The 17,980-nt window shown below is 42.9% G+C and overlaps 1 protein-coding gene across 2 annotated transcripts in view; it reads left to right on the top strand.

Moving 5' to 3' along the window:
• Positions 1–17,980, top strand: part of PRKAG2 (protein kinase AMP-activated non-catalytic subunit gamma 2) — a 232,676-nt gene that overhangs the window by 75,450 nt on the left and 139,246 nt on the right. For both annotated transcript variants that reach the window (XM_082479602.1, XM_082479601.1), the window contains one exon: positions 7,968–8,247. In XM_082479602.1, the coding sequence (XP_082335728.1) occupies positions 7,968–8,247 (280 nt within the window). The remainder of the gene's footprint in view (positions 1–7,967; positions 8,248–17,980) is intronic.

The following is a 17,980-nucleotide window of genomic DNA, read 5'->3' as shown; positions in this document are numbered from 1 at the left end:
AAGAAAGGTTGGAAAAGAAGTGTGCGTTAAAAGTTCTTTTCTCTACATGGGGAAAAAGCTGGTGAGATGTTTATCTTAGATTATAATGGTGACTGTCGCATTAATGACTGAAGTGTATTTAAAGCAGAAGATGCTAGAGCTAGGCATTTTAAAATGAAATCCAAACAACTCTGATAAAACACCCTTGAATGAATTGGCACAGCTTGCTCTGACTAGTGCTAATTTTGAATAAATCTTAGAGCAGAGATGAAGTTCCAAAAGACTGCAAAAAAGGCAATTACTGTGTTAATATTTGCAATGTTTGCAATTAGGATAATTTACAGGTTTGTCAGTCTAACATTAAGTCTCATGCAAAACAATGAAATATCTAATGTTGGATAGTTAATGATGCTATTATAATAGACTTATTTGGATTGGAAATAATAGTAAACAGTTTTTATTGAACAAATGTGTAGGTTTAAATGAATTATCAGTTTTGTTGGAATCTGTCAGTGTCAGTGTCATGTATATAAAAAAGTAGTACAAGACATTTTGATTTAAGAAACTGGAATGATACTGAATAAACATGGAGCCTATTAAATGAATAAAAATCTGGCTGATAAAATAAATTGAGACTCATCAGTGGAAAATTTTGTTTCTAGGCAGACAAAACATTCTGTTGCTATACTGTATCATATTTTATCAGTGACTTTAAAGACATACAGACTCATTACTGATACAATTTGTAGTTCATGCAAAAATGAGGGGGAAGAGAGTGGTAAATTCTGAGCAGGAAACTCTCCAATGCAGAATGACCTGAAGCACTTAAACCACATTATGCAAACCAACAGCCCATCTCAGTTTGGCCAAACTGTGATCAGTTATACCTAGGAGCAAATAATGCAGACTTTATTTTTGGGCAGTCTTTCACAAAGCCTTGATTAGATTTTGAGAATAACAGTAGATAATCAGCTGTACAGGGATTCTGGATGTGATGCGGTGGTTAAAGGATTAGTTTGTTTTTTGGATGTATGAACAAAGGAATAGGGTGAAAAGTAGAGGTTTTGTTATGATTGTATTTGGCACTGACTCACAATTCTGCTCTCAGTAATGCAGGAAAGCGTTGATGAACTAGGATCAGAAAACATCAGAGGAATGACTCCAATATTGAAGGACTTCAAGGAGTGCTTTGTCCTGCTTCTGGTCCCAGCATTATTTTTGTTTTATCTAGTGACTCATGGGAATTGCATGAGCAACCCCTGGAACAGGGAGAAGTAAAAAAAATGACATTCCCCCCCCCCCCCCCCCCCTTCGCTGGATAATAAACCTCCTTTTGATTAAGTTTTTCCCAGTCTTTTCCCTCATTTCTTCATGAGCAGTGAACTGGCCTCAGCAAGGAGGATAGGGGGTTTGTCCTGGAGCATGTCACAGCCTTGGAGTGGAGCACCTGCAGTGGATGCAGTGAGCCTCAGGGCAAGGACACATGTGCTAACTACTGCATTGCTGTGCGTGTGGCTCCTTCTCATCCAGTGCTTTAAAATAAATGCAGTTAAGGGTTGGGAAGTGGACGGGGACCCAGCCCTGCTTTCACCTTTCCTCAAGCCTGCTCCTGCCTTTGAGCAGCCCTGCTCGCTGCTGGAAACCTAACCCCGACCGTCCGTAGAGCAATGCGGGGCTCTCAGAGCCTGCCAGAGCAGCCAGCCGCATCCCATTGTATTTTCATTTGGGAAAGTGTCATTGTACTTTAGTTTTGGAAAGTGACATCTCTGATCCTGTAAAATATGTTGTCATCTCAATTGTTACTGCTCATGCAGAACCAAGGGAACTAATGGTGGAGAATGTGACCACATGGTGCCTGGGAGAGTATGTCCTTCATTACCTTTCAGCCTAATGAAGTCAGCTCTTGTGTTTCTGTGAACTCTTTTATTCCAGCAGAATGAGAGAATCATCCAATTAACTTTATCAAAGGGCTTTTTTATTGAGATTCAATGGAAGGGCAGGAAACAAGTGCAGACGTCTATCTGGTGTATCGTCTTTAATTGTGTTTGCTGTCCCTGTCAAGGGCGGTGGGAGGCAGTTCCTTTTCTGTTATTCGCCTTTCAAACTTTTTTTTTAAGTGAAGAGGCAAAATAAAGGTCAAATAACTCACTATTGTAAAAGCAAACAGAACTCAAATGCTCCATTAATGTCCTAACTATTTGGAGTTGGAGAAAAAAAGGAATGGAGCTCAGGAGTGTATAATAACTTTCACTTAAATTTAGAAGCATTCTGAAAGGCTGTTTGGCTTGAGCCCATTCATATTCTAGAAAGATTATTTTTTCAGACTGTTCTGAAGAATGAATCGAAATTCACCAGAAAGTGAACCAGAGCCAGAGCTTATTCAAGGAGGACATCCTCTGGGGAAGGCTGTGTGCCCAAGAAAAGGACCTGTTGCTGGAGCGCCCTGACAGGGGAGCAGAGGAGATGGCTGTGAAGAGGTGCTGTGGCAGGGACACGGGCAGTGCCTGGGTTTCCCCAGCTCCGACACAGCCTCTGCCTGTTCATGGTCAGGGTCTTCTCAGCAGAGTTGGTTCATTCTTCTGGGCACGTCACTTTTGCAGGACACTTCTCTTCCCTGCAGTTAAGTGCTCCTTAAATTCTAGGTTAGGAGGAGAAATGGCTTCTTGGAGAGGATTTTATTTGGTAAAATGGAGGGATCCGATTTTCAATACAAAGCATGGGAAAGAAAACAACAAGCTTGGGAAAATTTCTGTCTGTGAGTGAGAAGAGGTGAGACTGAGATGGATGGTGTGTGGACGAGAGACTAGTTTGTGGTGAAGTATGAATAGTTTGGTCTCTTAGCACATTGCGTTGGGGATTATCATACGGTAGTGATTAAATATAGTGCTCTTTAATCTTTTTTGTAAAATAAGATGAAGAATTGTGAGTCGGGTAAGAAAACAGTTGAAGGGAAAGATGGCAGACTGGTATTGAAAGGGTGACTGTTGGGTGGAGGGACAGAACTGGTGGGGTTTCCCCAAGTTCAGTCCTTGGGCTGATCTTTGCTAGTAAGGCTGAGATGAAAAATAGAAGCCTACTAGCCAAATTTGTTGAAGATACAAAGAGAGGTGATTTTTTCATCATAGGGAAGGACCTTATACAGGAAGACCTGCATGACCTTCGGGATGGATAATTCTTAACAGCACAAGATACAAGGTTGTTCACTTAGGATATGTTAATAGGACCAATGGATAAGAGATCAAGGACTGTTTTCTTGGCCCAGAGATGAAGGGCTTGGGCACAGTCCTCTTGCAGAGCCAAGGTCTTGCACACACTAGAGCAGGGTGACCATGTGCAACCTGGGACTGTCCCTGGCTTGTGCTCTCCCCTAGCCCAGGCACAGACTAAATCCCCATCAGATGGTGATTGAGCAGGGAAGCCTTACGGACCACTGTTCAATGGTTTGAGCCTGTATCCAGCTGTTTCATTAACTGGCATGGGGTAGTCTGGGACTGGTAGTGGTTTATGTTGGGATTTTTTTGTCATCTAGGAGTATATCTGTTGAAAATGAAGATGCGGGTCTGCTGGTCCATCACAGAGCGGCTCTGAGCCATTAATGTGTGTAGCTGGGAGAAAGGAAGAAGAGATTAGGAAAAGAGAAAGATCCCTGTATCCAGGTGAAAGGACAAGGGGAGCTTTGAGGGTGCGATTTCCTGATTTGACATCTTCTAGAGCTGCCCAGCTCAGGGCAAGTGCCAAGATATCACTTTACGTTTCATTAAAAAAATTGAAAGTAAGTCTGCTAGATGCCAAACATTGTAAGACATGTCTCATTTTGTTGCTTTATTTTCAATAGCAGTCAGTTCTGGATGTATTTTTAGGAGCCTGCCTAAGATCATTTGGTGTATACAGCAGAACAAAGTCTCCCCCTTGTCCCCAGCTGAGGATTCTTTTGTACTCTGAAGCATGAAAACTGATAGTGTCTTACAGCATTTTAGGATATATTTACTCAGTGCTATGTAAGGTAACCAGTTTAGCCTTGAACAAGTGAAGTCAGTCACTAGAAACAGCACATCTGATGTAGCATGGGACTCTGCTTGGTTGGCTTGATCTCACTGGGAGCACATTGCCGTAGGCTGAGGGTAGGGTTGCACTGGCATTATTACCGAGCTGCTAATTTAGCCCTGTTCCTCTGCAGGCATACAGTCAGGAGCTGAGATTTGCCTCCAGCATAACCAGTTTTAAGGTTTAGGGAGTCCAAGCTTAGGTGTAGAGCTCAAAGATCCTGTATATGCTCCACACAAAGCCAACCTAGGGAATGTTTTGTTGTTGGTTGGTTGCTTTTTTTTTAATTAAGTGAACAGTCTTCATACTTAGAGGAAATTTTTAATTTGTTTGATTAGACCTTATTTGTACATTGATTTGTATTGTACTTGCATTGTGTGTTTGGACTTCTTATCTCCAAAAGGCCAATTATCTGGTCAGGGTCAAATGGCCTATATCACCATGTGCGTTTATTAGGTGTGTTTCATATTTCTGCCCATTCTTACTTCACTGCTTTTCCTGGACTAGCACAAACCGATGTAATAGGGTTACTAATGTGAGAAACCAGGGTGCCATACTTTTTTTTGCTGCTACAGCTCAGCTGGAGGAATAGTTGTCTTTGCAAAGCAGATGGGGGAGTTTTGTGCCCACCTGCCTGTCATAACTTCAGGAAATGAGTCCAAAAAGCATGAAGAACAGGCTTATGATCCATCTAGCTGTGTAACCTGCCTCTAGCACCACTGCTGGAGTTGTCACACCGAGTCTGCATAGGATGGTGGAGTTTATTCCACAGCAGAGATTCTTCTGCATTCCCAGCTGAAGCATGAAAATTAACATCGCCTTGTAGGTTTTATATACACTGTGATAACTGTTGTTGCTGCTGATTTTACTCATGGAAGCACCTAATCATCTTTTAAAACTCGCAATCCATTAGCCTCTAATAATACTCTAAGTAAGCAATCCTATTGTAATTCCCAAAGCAGAATCACAGGTATTTATATGCTTTGATGGTGGGTGTAACCTGTGTATAATTAACATGTGGAGCAGCTGAGGAAGAATTCGATGTAGTAATTTCCTTTAATTTAGTAGCATGCACATGTGTATTTAGCAGTGTGCCCCTGGTGCTCCAACAATTAGCTAATTCATCTGCCTGGCACGATGGAGAGAAAGCAACTGGTTGTGATTGCAATAAATAAAAACATCCCGCTGCTTCTGCACAGAATTTGAGAACAATTTGCTTTCGTATCTGACTTGTGTGTACAAAGGAATACTGATGTTATTTGACAAATTGTTGCTTGACGTTTTACATTTCTAGAATTGCTTCGGCGCATGAGGATACCATAGTCTTTTAGAAGTGTCTCCTATCAATGTGTCATTATAACCAAACAAGCCTGCAGAAAAGATAACATGAAATATTAAGGGTGGCGCCAGAACGATGTCCTTCTCTTAGCTTTACAAATGTCGTGGCTTGTCACTTCAGAAAAAACTATAATGAAATTACCATCCTGGAAAAAGTCCTAAATTATGGTAGTAGTGGCAGGTTAAAATGAAATGGAAAATATTCTTACTCCCCACTTGCAGACAATAGATTTGGCAACAGACCCCTTTAAATGGCAATGCAAAAGGAAGTGCCATAGTGTTACTTGGTTGTTTCCTGGACTACGTAGCTGTGAAGAGAACAACGTATAAGTAGTCTCAGATGATTTACAGATGATATTTTAGTAAAGTTTAATGAGCTTTTATGAAAAATCTACCACTTTGGGACTATTAACCCATGACAAAAGTGCTATTTGTTTGTTAATTTACTTATAGCATGGTTATTATTCCAGTTGCCAGTCGAGGCATTGTGCCCTATTATTCTTGATAAATACTCACTGGGAGACAGTCTGTGTGCCAGAGGACTTGGAGTTGGAATAAAGGAGATTCGGTAGACTAGATGGGTAATATCAAATGAGTTTCCATGATTGCACACAGAATCCATGACAGAGCTGGGAGGTAAACCTGAGGCTCAGGCCACTGCATTAAGCATGAAACATTACTTTTCTCTTCTCTGATGGATATTGTCAAGAGTGTTTTGTAGCTACTGCTTCAGTTAGGTTTGATTTATCCTTTCAAAAAATTACCCCTTGAGGAAAACTGCTTCCCTAATTCATCTGCAAAAGGACAGGTATATTTTTGAGATATTTTTGTTTGTGCTGTCAAAAATAAGTGTACAGGTATAAAAAGCAGTTGTGCCTCTTGTCAGACATCTCAGTGCTACACAGCGGGACACAGAGCAGAATTCATCAGCTTGTCCAGGGCTGTGCCAGCGTGGTTCCATGCCCCTCCTAGTGACCCATGCTATTTGTGTCCCTGTCCCAGACCAAGCACCTTTTAGGTTAAAAACCTTCCCAAACAGGGGACCACGCTCTCTGCAGGCCCTTCTGCAATTCCCATGGAGTGGGACCCATTCCAGCTTTGTCCCATCCCAAGTGGAAAGGGAAGCTGGTCCAAAGTGGGAAGAAGCGGGATCCTGTGTTATGGTGGGAGCAGTTATTTGGCCATCATGCTGCTCATGCATATTTCTACAAGTGTTTTGGAGCTGTAGCTAAGCATTATTTTGAAAAGGGAGGTCATTGCCATATGCGTTTTAAACTCAGCTGACCATTTTTAGCTGGATTCATGTACACAAGCCCTTTACTAACCCAAAAGAGGGCATATATACCTATGAGGCTTTCTTTCATCTCTTCTTTCATCTATGTGATTCTAATAGAAATATTATTTCTCTCTACAACGACCCCTGTAGCAACAAACCCCATACCTAACTAGACTGGCACGTATCAGGTGTACCTGGTGTCTTCGCAGATAGAAGTTGCTCCATACCTCCCAGTTTGTTTTGCATAGTTGGGAGGAGAGGAGCAGGCGTGCAATGGGCTCAAAACTCAGCGACACACCGTGCCTGTGGGCACATACACTGTGGCCTTTGCTTACATGTCCCCTGGAGACCTGAAACCCTGCCTTTTGCCAGGAACAAGGCCCTTCATTCATGAGAAGTGCCCCTAGCTAAAAAAGCAGCCTCATACCCACAGAAGTACTTTGTGCATCCAGAAGGAAATAAACTCTACGTATAGCCCAGGCACAGGCAAATCCCACAGAGTTTTTGGGTCAGCTTCTATTAATTTTATGTGGGAAGAAGTTAATCTTTGCTCCTTTTTTTGTTGTTTGTTTTTCTGGATTTTTATCCCCCCTTGCTGGGTGAGCCCACACAGTGCAGTGCTGTGTTGTGCACAGATATTCACGCTAGCTGGAAAGCCAGCACAGGTCCCAAAAGAGGTACAGCTGTTAGAAAGGTCATATCCAAGCTCGAGGCTGGGGTAATTAGCAGGAACGTCCCCACTCTAAAATGGTTCCTCTATTTTGGGACTGGAGTTGCAGTCCCACAGTTGTGGCTGTGTCTGACGTTGTAGAGCCCTGTCAGGCACTTGGGAACTTCTGCACTGTGCTGTGTCGTGCGATGTCTCCATCATGTGAGCGAGATTTAAGTACTGTAGATGGGTGCATAAATTCGGGAGGAAGACTTTGGGGCGCTGTGTTTCCTTAATGGCGATCATTCATTACATTAAATAAATTTATTGCCAGTCATCTTTCAGTTGTACGGGGAAGGAAGAGGGACGTGTGGCAAATAAAAGCAGTAAAGAAAATCCTGCATTATATTTGTAATAATAAAATATATGCATACATTTTGACTTTTTTGGTGAAATTCAGGATGTCTTTAAGAGCAAGGGGCAGCATGGAGCCCAGAGAGGTGGCACACTGGCATCTACGTGTCAGTGCAGGCAGGCGCTGGGAAGATGAGGTCTGGCTAATCCACCAGCCAAATAAACAGGAGTTTACTGTGTTGAGACAAGTTCAGAGATGCTGATGGCCTGGGCTGGACTGAATTAATGGTGCTTTTCCTTTTTTCTTCCTTTTTCTCTCCTCCTCAGGTGGAAGAAAGCTACTCTGCTGGCAGCCCTTCAAAAGGCCTTTTCTCAAAAGGGCTCCAGAACCGACCTTCAAGCCCCGTTTCTGCCCCTGTGAGATCCAAACATAGCCCTGGCTCACCCAAAACAGTGTTCCCCTTCCCCTACCAGGAGTCTCCCCCACGCTCCCCACGCCGAATGAGCTTCAGTGGGATCTTCAGGTCCTCCTCCAAAGAGTCCTCCCCCAATTCTAACCCGTCTACCTCTCCTGGGGGCATCAAGTTTTTCTCCAGATCAAGAAAAAGTAAGAAATTGCTCATGTTATTTCAGGAAGATACACGGTACCTCTGGGCTTGGCCCATTCTTTACCTGCGGTAGTGAAGTAAGTGCAGATGAGGCATGTGCTAATTGTTCGTTATCGCTTTCACTGACCATGTGTTTTGGGTTTCTGATATGCTGGCCATTAGGGTATGACCTCTGCAGGGCCACAGACACCTATGCAGGGCTGAGGAGGGAAATCACGCTTCAAAGCTTTGCTTAGAATTCCTGCAGCCACATTAGTGGGAGTTTTCTGAGTGGTTTCTCTGAGGCTGGTTGGATATCAGTACTGGGGCTCAAGAACATCTGGAGATGTTCGTGGGGTTTGTGGTGGAGGTGGGCACAGAAAGGACATCATCTCAGGAGCTAAGGGAGACTCACTTTTGTAAACTCCATACAGTTTTTTAATTGATACTGCTTTGCTCTATTGTAGGAGGGGAAAGAGACCTTTACTGGATAGAAGTAAATGATACGTGTTCCCAATCAAATGACCATTAAGGGAGTGTTTGAGCTCCTCTGCCAGAATATGAAAGGCATTGTAGACCTCCATGTTTCAGAGCACTTTCCTGCTTTATATCCTGCACAAATTTTACCTCTTTAGTAGCCCGTGGACTAATACACCATTAAGACTCAGAAATGACCAGGATTGAGAAAAGGCTTTGATTTTAAAACTTTCTTGATGAATGAAGGTTCCCAGTGCTGGTCTATAAACCCAACCTGGTCTACCCAAGGGGTTGGTGGCTATAGGAAGGGGACAGAGTTATAGGGGAAAGAGAGGAACATCTTGCTACTGGGAATGTTGGATTGTGAGAACACAGCGAATTTTCCTTCTGTGAACAGAAGAAATAACTCAATGATAAATTGTCAAATATTTTGTGACAACGTAGGTAATTAGTGATGCATATACCTACATTTGGCTATATGTTTCTTGCAGTGACTTTTAAATAGTATAGAGGCACCTTCTTGCTTTTCTATGTCAGAATTTCCCTTAAAAACATTAGGTTTAATCATAACAAGTAATTTCATAGTGACTTTTGTGCACAAGAACACAGCTGTACAAACCGATATAGGATTTTCTTTACGTTTATTGGAGTTCTGCTGCAGCTTCATCGAAATGGCATCTTTTCCAGTCCTTGCCTCTCTCTAAAACACCTTCAGGAGATTGAAAATAGGAGAGTTGGTGTTTCTGAAGGGCTCCGGGTAGACTCCAGGAATCATTTCTGTTCAAGGACGTTTGTTCTTCTCTGCTTAAAGTTCAACTATGCTTTTTAAGCTTTCCTCTTTTTCACACCTCACAATAATTAAAGTCCATTTAGGTCCATAGATTTAAATATTGCATAGGCAATATGCCACTGCTTGAGTACACAGAGAAGGGCTCACTGCTGCATGAATAACTAGTACACACTGTGTAGCAAAACCATCTTGTGACTTTTTGAGCAAGATAACCAAGCAAATAGCACTGTTTAAGTCTTAGCTAGGTACAACATAATATTAAATAAAGGAATCTTCCAGCAGTCAGCAAAATCCTTTTGATAAGGTCACATCACTGTCGCAGGAACAGGCTTGGAATGGGGCCACGCTATTTCTGAGCTAACAGAAGATACCCATGACCCCGCTGCTCCAGAGAGGGTTGCAGGAATTGCGCTGGGATTGGGTGTTTGTTGTGTTTTGATTTTCAAGGAGGAGGGACAGGCTCTTGGAAAGGGCGTGATGATTAAAATTGGTGTTTAAATTGATAACTCTTCCCATTCTGCAACTTTTTGCAAAGCACAGCATTTCTTAACAAGTGCTTTCCCATCATTTAGCTGTCTTACGGAGAAACTAATGGAGATCCATACCCTTCACTACCATGTTAAAGTTGATTTAAGCCAGAATATGCTAAAGAGGGGTTGGTAATGAATTACACTCTTAGGGTTTACTATATTTAATTAAATTTCATTGAGTTTTATTTAACAAAAACTTTTCAAGATTTCAGGAGATATATGGGTGAGGATTTCTGTTGTATTGTGTAGTTTTTCACAAGCAAAACTTTTACATTCTGCTACTTCACAATTAAAAAATAACCCTATGTATTACAAAACACTAAGTTAATTGGTTACATCCCACTCAAAACAAAGTCTCTGTGGCTTGAACAACATATCCTGAGCAACAAGACTTCTCCGAGACTCCTCAGACCACGTATCTCAGACCTTTGTGCAGATGCTGCACTGAAGAGCTCTGAGAAGAGCTAAACCAGCACATGACTTCACATTTCTGTAGGTGCATAAATGCTTCATGGCTCAAAATTGTCACAGCCTCAGCACTCGTGAGACACTTCTGCAGTGCTGGGTCCAGTTCTGGGTTCCTCAGTACAAGAGAGACAGGGATGTACTGGTCCAGCGAAGGGCCACTCATTGATCAGGGGCTGGGGCACTTGGTGTAGGGGGAAGAAGAAGGAGGAGAAGACATTTTTCTGTCTTCAGTTACCTAATGGGGTAATGGAGTAGGCAGTGCTGGGCATATCAGGGATGCCCAGCAAAAGGGCAGAAGGCTGTGAGGGAAACTCCAGGCAGATGCAAAAAAAACGTTCTTGTTGAGGGTGACACAACATTGGAGCAGGTGTCCAGAGGGACTCTGAAATTGGAGCACTTGCAGATTTTAATAAGTCAGCTGGACAAGGCTCTGAGCACCCCAACTTAAAGTTGAAGCCCTTCTTTGAGGAGAGGCTGAACCAGAGGCCTCCAGAGGTCCCTCCCAGCCTCAGCTCTTTTGGGAAACTGCACTGGAGCCTTCTGTTTGGATTTATAGGAAATCTGTATTTTATCCAGGCAATATGCAATTAAAAAAAAGCACCAGGTAAAAGTTCACAGGGTTTGGGTTTTTTTTTTTGTCCCCTAGTTTACCTGAAATGAGTCTGTGCTGCACTCCTTTCCATATCGTCATGGAGCAATATGTGGGGGAATTATATGCAGTCTTTGTTTTAAATAACATACCCGTCTTCCCTCCACTTCCTCCTCCCACGCATTGTTCAAAACACAGACTAACCTGTTACTCTGCATATTCCTTGTTTTTCTTGGAAGCAACTTCTTCCTAGCTTGTTTTCATTTTAAAGGCTATGTGTGGTATTCGCAGCGCTTTCTTTCCCATGCCGTTGCTCTTTTCCCAGCTAAGTTATTTTGCCATTTGAATATATGCAATTTAGGAAGGGCATTAATGGTTAGGGCAGGACGATATTAAAACAGAAAGCGATTTGCAGACATGAGGCTTAAAACATTTTCCACTTAAGGCTGGGAGTTTGAAGTTCTTGCTCATCTTTAATATTGTATCACTTGTTTTAGCAATAGCCAAAAGTTCGTCTTTGTGTCTTTTCCCTTTGGTTACCCCAGCTCAGCATCTGGTCATAACCCCATGGCTCTGATCTAACAAAAGATTTGCCTTGAAAGGAAAAATACCTTCCCACAATGTGTACTTGGCTGCCAGCCCCTTCAGGTATTTTCTAAGTACAGCTTTGAAACAGTAAACTGCTGGTTGGGTGTTCACGTCCAGTGTCCCACCTTTGAAAAGGCAACAAATCCACCTTGGGCCCCTCCTAGAAGAGGCTCTACGGGGTTGTATTTTTGGGTAAGGTGTGTGCTTGGCCACTGGTTCAGCCCCTTCAGTTTGGGAAGTTCATCACGGAAGAGTCCAAGACAGCTCTTTGTGTGTTGGCTTACTGTAGAAGTGCTTTGACATTTAATTCTTGGCTTTTTAACTTCTTGGTCTGAGAATTTCTTTACAACAGCACCATTAGACAGTTGAAAACTGAATATGGATTTGGGATGAATTAAGTTTGGCTTTGAGGTGGTGCAGATGACTTGCTAATGCTGCTCTCCCGCACTATGAAGCTTGGTAGATGCAGTCCCACCCAGCACTGCCCACCTTGCACCTCCCAAAGCCAGGCACCTCCTGCAAGCGGAGACTTACGTCTATGAGATGTGGAGCTCAGTACCTGGTTTTACCCATCAGCATGGGCATGTGAGCAGCTGTAGAACACTGAGCAATTACATTTCAATTATTTGTAGATGATTGGACATGAAAAAATAAGTAAATTGGAGTGACCTGTAGCTAGCAGGAGGTTTCTACAGAGCTAATACTGGTTTCCTAGATATTTTTCGGTGGCAACAGGAAGAAAGGATGAGCAGAGAGGTGCAAGTTGAAGTTTGAGGTGCTGTAAAAATTGACTTCAAAATTGGTGTTGTGGAACTGTTTCCCACTTTGTCTTAGGTTTGCTCAAAACTGCATGAACTGCTCTCATGAGGAACAACTTGGGACCTGGTGCTCTAAGACATTATTGGGTCTTGGCTGTGATGGGAGTGCCTTTCTCTTGTGTGCCGGTTTGCATGAGCAGGTATGATGCTAAGAGAAAGAAGAAGTGGCACAAATTTACTTTCAGTAAAGCAAACTAAGGTGATCCAAAATAAACATGGGAGGATGCTCTACACTGGGGGAAAACACAATTCAGATTACAGTTTTCATGGTCTTGCATGATCTCTCCCTTCAGAGCCAATACATATACAAATAAATGAGGAGAGCTTTATTTTACTGAATGCAAATTAGGGAGCCACCCCTGCAGAAAGGCTACAATCAAGTACCCTGAATATTTTATTAAAAGTACATGGTTGTATGAAATTGAAGTTGTTAAAATGTAGCTTTTTCCATGGAGCCAAATGCCCTATTTGAAGGACAGCAGGGCATTTTCCAGTCCTGCTTCCCCTTCCAAAAACATCAGTTCAAGTAACAGCAATACTCATGACACATTGATGGTGCTGCCAGTTTTAACAGCAAAGGGAATCAATTAAAAGGTTTCCATTGACCTAAAGCTTTGGGTTGCGGTAGATGGGATCAAAAGATAAATTTAGCTCAGAATTAAAGATTGTTTACAGAACTTTGAATCAAAAATTAAGCAGCTTTCAAACACCTTGAAGCTGGTGGTCAGGTCTGAATGACAGTGAATTTGCTCTATATTTGCAGAAGGAAATGTTTTTCAATGCAAAGTTTTAATTTTCTGCTCTCTCTTCGTAATTTTTCTCCTTCTGAAATTCAATACTATTAACTGTGTTGCCTAAAATAATCCATAAGGAGGGCTCCTGGTGCTTCAATAATAAAGGACCAGATAGTATATTTTTCAGAGACTGCGAGCTGCGATACAGAAAGGCTGTCATATATTTTATTCATTCTAACAACTTCTTTTCTTGGAAAACATTTTGTGGTTAGACTATACCCTTTATGAAAAAATGCTTATGACTGTACTAGTTTTTACCCATAGATGGAGCACGTAGCTCTCATTTTCAATACCTCAGGGAAGAAATGGGGAAAGCCCTGCAGGGTTTCGTGTGTCCACATTCAGCTCTGCTCTCTTGAAGGCTTCCCGACTGTGGCTGATCAGTGCTAAGGCTTTTTTTCAAACTTTAAACTGAAATTCGTTTCCCCTCAGATTTTAATAAGTATTCGTGATATTTAGTTGCAATGAAGTGGGGTTTAGTCCAAGACAGGTTGCTGTGGAGGGTCAGCAGCCGGGTAGAGGCATTTCATGTACTCATGGCTCAAGCTATTTCCCACCGTTACTCTTGAGGAATACTTTCCTGCAACACTCGGCACTGTGTGATGGGCTGTCCTCCCTCGTGCCAGCTGCTGTAGTCTATATTTGGATTTTTCTTTGCTAAATCCATAAATTTGTCCCATAATCTTGGACGCTTCCAGCCCGCTGACCACAACTGTAGAGAACCATCAATTATAACCTGCATCGGGATGCTGGAGAGCTGAAGCCACTTTCATCTTCAGTTTTCATCCATGCTCACAGCTCCCCGGCCTTGTGAACAGGCAGGTGGGTGGGATGCCGGAGGGAAAGGCTGTGGGGCAGCTTTGATTTCTAGCTGTGACTACCCTCACAATGCAGGACAAGGGGAGCAGGGTGTGCAAGGACAGGGCTGCTCAGTCCTGCAGTTGCACCTTGGAAGGGTGATGTAGGCTCTTCCACTGTCATCCTATAAAACCTAGGAAAGGAGCAGAGCCATTTGTCTTGCTTTCTTTTCCAGTGCTGCTGTGCAAAACCATCTAATCATAATGTTTCAAGCTCGCTTTGCCTAAAGAGGCAGACAGGGGAACCAACACTGTTCATTTCAGTCTCATCTACACTAGAAAAATGACTTTTTGAAGACAACATGTGTCAGCATGGCTGCAGCCGAGCGGTGTCACACACAACTTTGCATGGCCAAACACCACCTGTGTTCAGCACTATTTGTCCTGCCAGTTACTGACATCTGCTATCAGCAGCAGATGATTCTTCTGGTTAAAATGTGCCCATGGTGATTGGTCTAAGTTTATTTGGAAATATCTGGGTCAGGGCAATTCCAAGCACAAATCCAGGCTGGGCGGGGAATGACCTGAGAGCATACCTGAGGAGAAGGACCTGGGGGTGTTGATTGACGAGAATCACAGAATCACGGAGTTTTCAGAGTTGGAAGGGACCTCTTGAGATCATCTAGTCCAACTCCCCTGCCAAAGCAGGATTGCCCAGAGCACATCACTCAGGACTGCATCCAGGTGGGTCTTGAAAATCTCCAGAGAAGGGGACTCCACAACCTCCCTGGGCAGCCTGGTCCAGTGCTCTGTCACCCTCACCGTAAAGAAGTTTTTCCGTGTATTTGAACGGAACTTCCCGTGTTCTAACTTGTGCCCATTACCCCTCGTCCTGTCACTGGGAACCACTGAAAAGAGCCTGGCTCCATCCTCCTTCAACCCACCCTTCAGATACTTGTAAGCATTAATAAGGTCTCCCCTCAGCCTTCTCTTCTCCAGGCTAAAGAGTCCCAGCTCTCTCAGCCTTTCCTCATAAGGGAAATGCTCAACATGAGCCAGTAATGTGCGATTGCAGCCCAGATGGCCAACCATATACTGGGCTGCATCAGAAGAAGCGTGGCCAGCAGGTCAAAGGAGATGATTCTGCCCCACTACTCCACTCTCATGAGACCCCCACCTGGAGTACTGCATCCAACTCTGGAGTCCCCAACTTAAGAAGGACATGGACCTGCTGGAGCGTGTCCAGAGGAGAGCCATGAGGATGATCCAAGGGCTGGAGCACCTCTCCTATGAGGAGAGGCTGAAAGAGTTGGGGCTGTTCAGCCTGGAGAAGAGAAGGCTCCGAGAAGATCTTATTGCGGCCTTCCAGTACCTAAAGGGGGCCTACAGGAGAGCTGGGGAAGGACTTTTTACTAGGGCATGTAATGATAGGACGAGGGGGAATGGCTTTAAACTGGAAGAGGGCAAGTTTAGATTAAACATTAGGAAGAAATTTTTCACTTTGAGGGTGATGAGGCACTGGAACAGGTTGCACAGAGAGGTTGTTGAGGCCCCATTGCTGAAGGTGTTCAAGACAAGGCTGGACGTGGTCTTGTGCAACCTGGTCTAGTGGGAGGTGTCCCTGCCTATGGCAGGGGGGTTTGGAACTCAATGATCTTCAAGGTCCTTTCCAACCTAAACCATTCTAACCTAGGTTTTCAACCTAAACCATTCTGTGATTCTATGATTCTATGATATCTTTCAACCTGCTTCCCATTTCACCATAATTTCCCACGGTCAGTGTTACCTGCATGGGTGGAGTACATCCAGTATGCTTTTATATTCTTTACCACTCTTTCTAGGCAAGAAGGATTTTTCAGACTATCTTCACATGGCTAATGATTTAGGTATAATGATGAAAACAAAAAAAAAAAAGGGAAGTTTTTCTCTTATTTTCATCTGTAAGGTATGGGACAGACCTGCGACCAGATTCACTCCCATCTTCTATTTCATGGGGTTTAAACTACGGAACATGCTGTAAATGATCAGACTTTTAAATAACAACGAAGTTGTTATTTCTTGAGATGTATAGACAAGACCTTAGTTTTATATTTGCTCTTTTAGAGACTGCTGCTGGCATGGAGGGGAATTAGAAACTCCAGTTTGTACATCTCCAAAGGTTGATGAACCCTGGTGGCCTTTCTCTGCTTGTCTTCTTTGTGCCCTTTGATAAGAGAGGTCTGCAGAGCAGTGCCCATGTGCAGGCAGCTTTGTTCCCCCATAGGTAGTAATGTAAGCAACAACAAAGCTAAAAAGATAGTTTTGAAGTCTCAAGCTGTCTAATCACAGGAAACCATTTGGAAATAAGTTGTAGGGGATTTTTCTGTGCTTGTAGGTTGTTTTTTTTAAAACTATTTGTAGTTTAAAAATCCAGGGATACATGTAGGAGCGGATTTTCAAACATATTTAGGTGTCTTTTCCATTTAGATCAATCATTTCAGAATTTGGTCCCTAAGCAAGTATTTGGTTAGAAGTGCTGGAGAAATCTTGTTTATTTTAGTAGGTTTGTTCACACATTTAATGTTAAGTACATTGCTTTATCTGAATCTTGGTGAATGCTTATCATGTTCCCATTGAAAATGTGTTGTGCATCTGAGCTCTTTTGATATGCAATTAGAGTCTGAAGTATTATTAATTACTTAAGGTATCAGGTTCAAGTGTTACAGATATCATGGGTTCTCAGCTTCTTAGAGTCTATGGAAAATGCCTCAAAAATGGGCTGAATAGAAGTGATAAATGTTGAGTCAATAATTTTTTTGATCTGGAAAAATTTGGAATGAAAGAACCTGACCTGAAAAATGCATAGTTTGGGGAATATCGTATGTGTAGTATTTTAAGTATAGTTAAATCCCAGGCTCTGTCCAGCAGCCTGTAGTTCTTTTGTAGCCCTTGTTGGATCAGTGTGAGTTTTGGCTGAGCTGGGACCAAATAAAAACATTGATTTTGAAAAGAAAATAAAATCATAATAATGATGGTAAATTGCTGTGAATTGTGAGAGTCAACAGGGTGAGGTGTTGATCACTCCCATGTCTCAATTTGAAGGCTTTACGGAAATGAGCCTTTGCTTTATGCAGCCTTTAGGGCTGTGAAAGCATCCTGAAGGAGAGCCCCAGTGATAACTGGTGATTAGACTGAGAGGGTTTTAAAGACTTCATATGACTGTGCTACTTGGCTGCATGGATGGCTAGATTTGTTCCCTGCTTTCACTTGTGTGTTTTGTTTTCTCATGGACTATAATGCCAACTGAAGGTAACTAAGACCTCTTTTGGGCCACAAGGCTGTGAACCGTGGGTGGATGGGGAGGGACTCAGGAGCCTGCAAGGCTCCTTAGTGGGTTGAGCAGAGCACTGGCCACCTCCAAGCAAGGCAGAGGGCTGTGCAACCTCTTCTTCTGATAGAGCTCATGTGCCTAATTATCACCACACCTGGTAGTGACTGAATAATTTGAGGAGATGAGATGGGACTTTTATTTGTGTAGTGCCTTCAGACACCCTTGTAGTCTTCTGTGCTCACCTAGGAGTGTGAGAAGGGCCTTTCACGTTTGACATTGGCTAGGAGTCATCAGTGATTTTGTAATGTGCCCTTGGTGAAGGTGGTAGAGGCAACATTAATACAGAAAGAAGCACGACTTAGCAGGCTGAGCGCTGTGAATACCTAGTCCAACTTTTGTTACAGTAAATGTAATTTATACTTTTTCTGTGGACTTTCAGGGAAGATGTTTCTCCTATTTCTAGTAGTCCACTTGAATGGGAAGTAGGCATACTGTTTGTTTGCTCCCCAAAGTTTGCACCGGTTTTGGACTTGCAGGATGAGGGTTGTAAAATGCTCGGAAGCCCTGGCTGTGCTTTGCCAGCTGGCATATG

Source organism: Vanellus vanellus (genome assembly GCF_965231255.1).
Source record: "Vanellus vanellus genome assembly, chromosome: 2".
Lineage (NCBI taxonomy): Eukaryota > Metazoa > Chordata > Aves > Charadriiformes > Charadriidae > Vanellus > Vanellus vanellus.
This window is presented reverse-complemented; position numbering and strand designations above follow the sequence as displayed.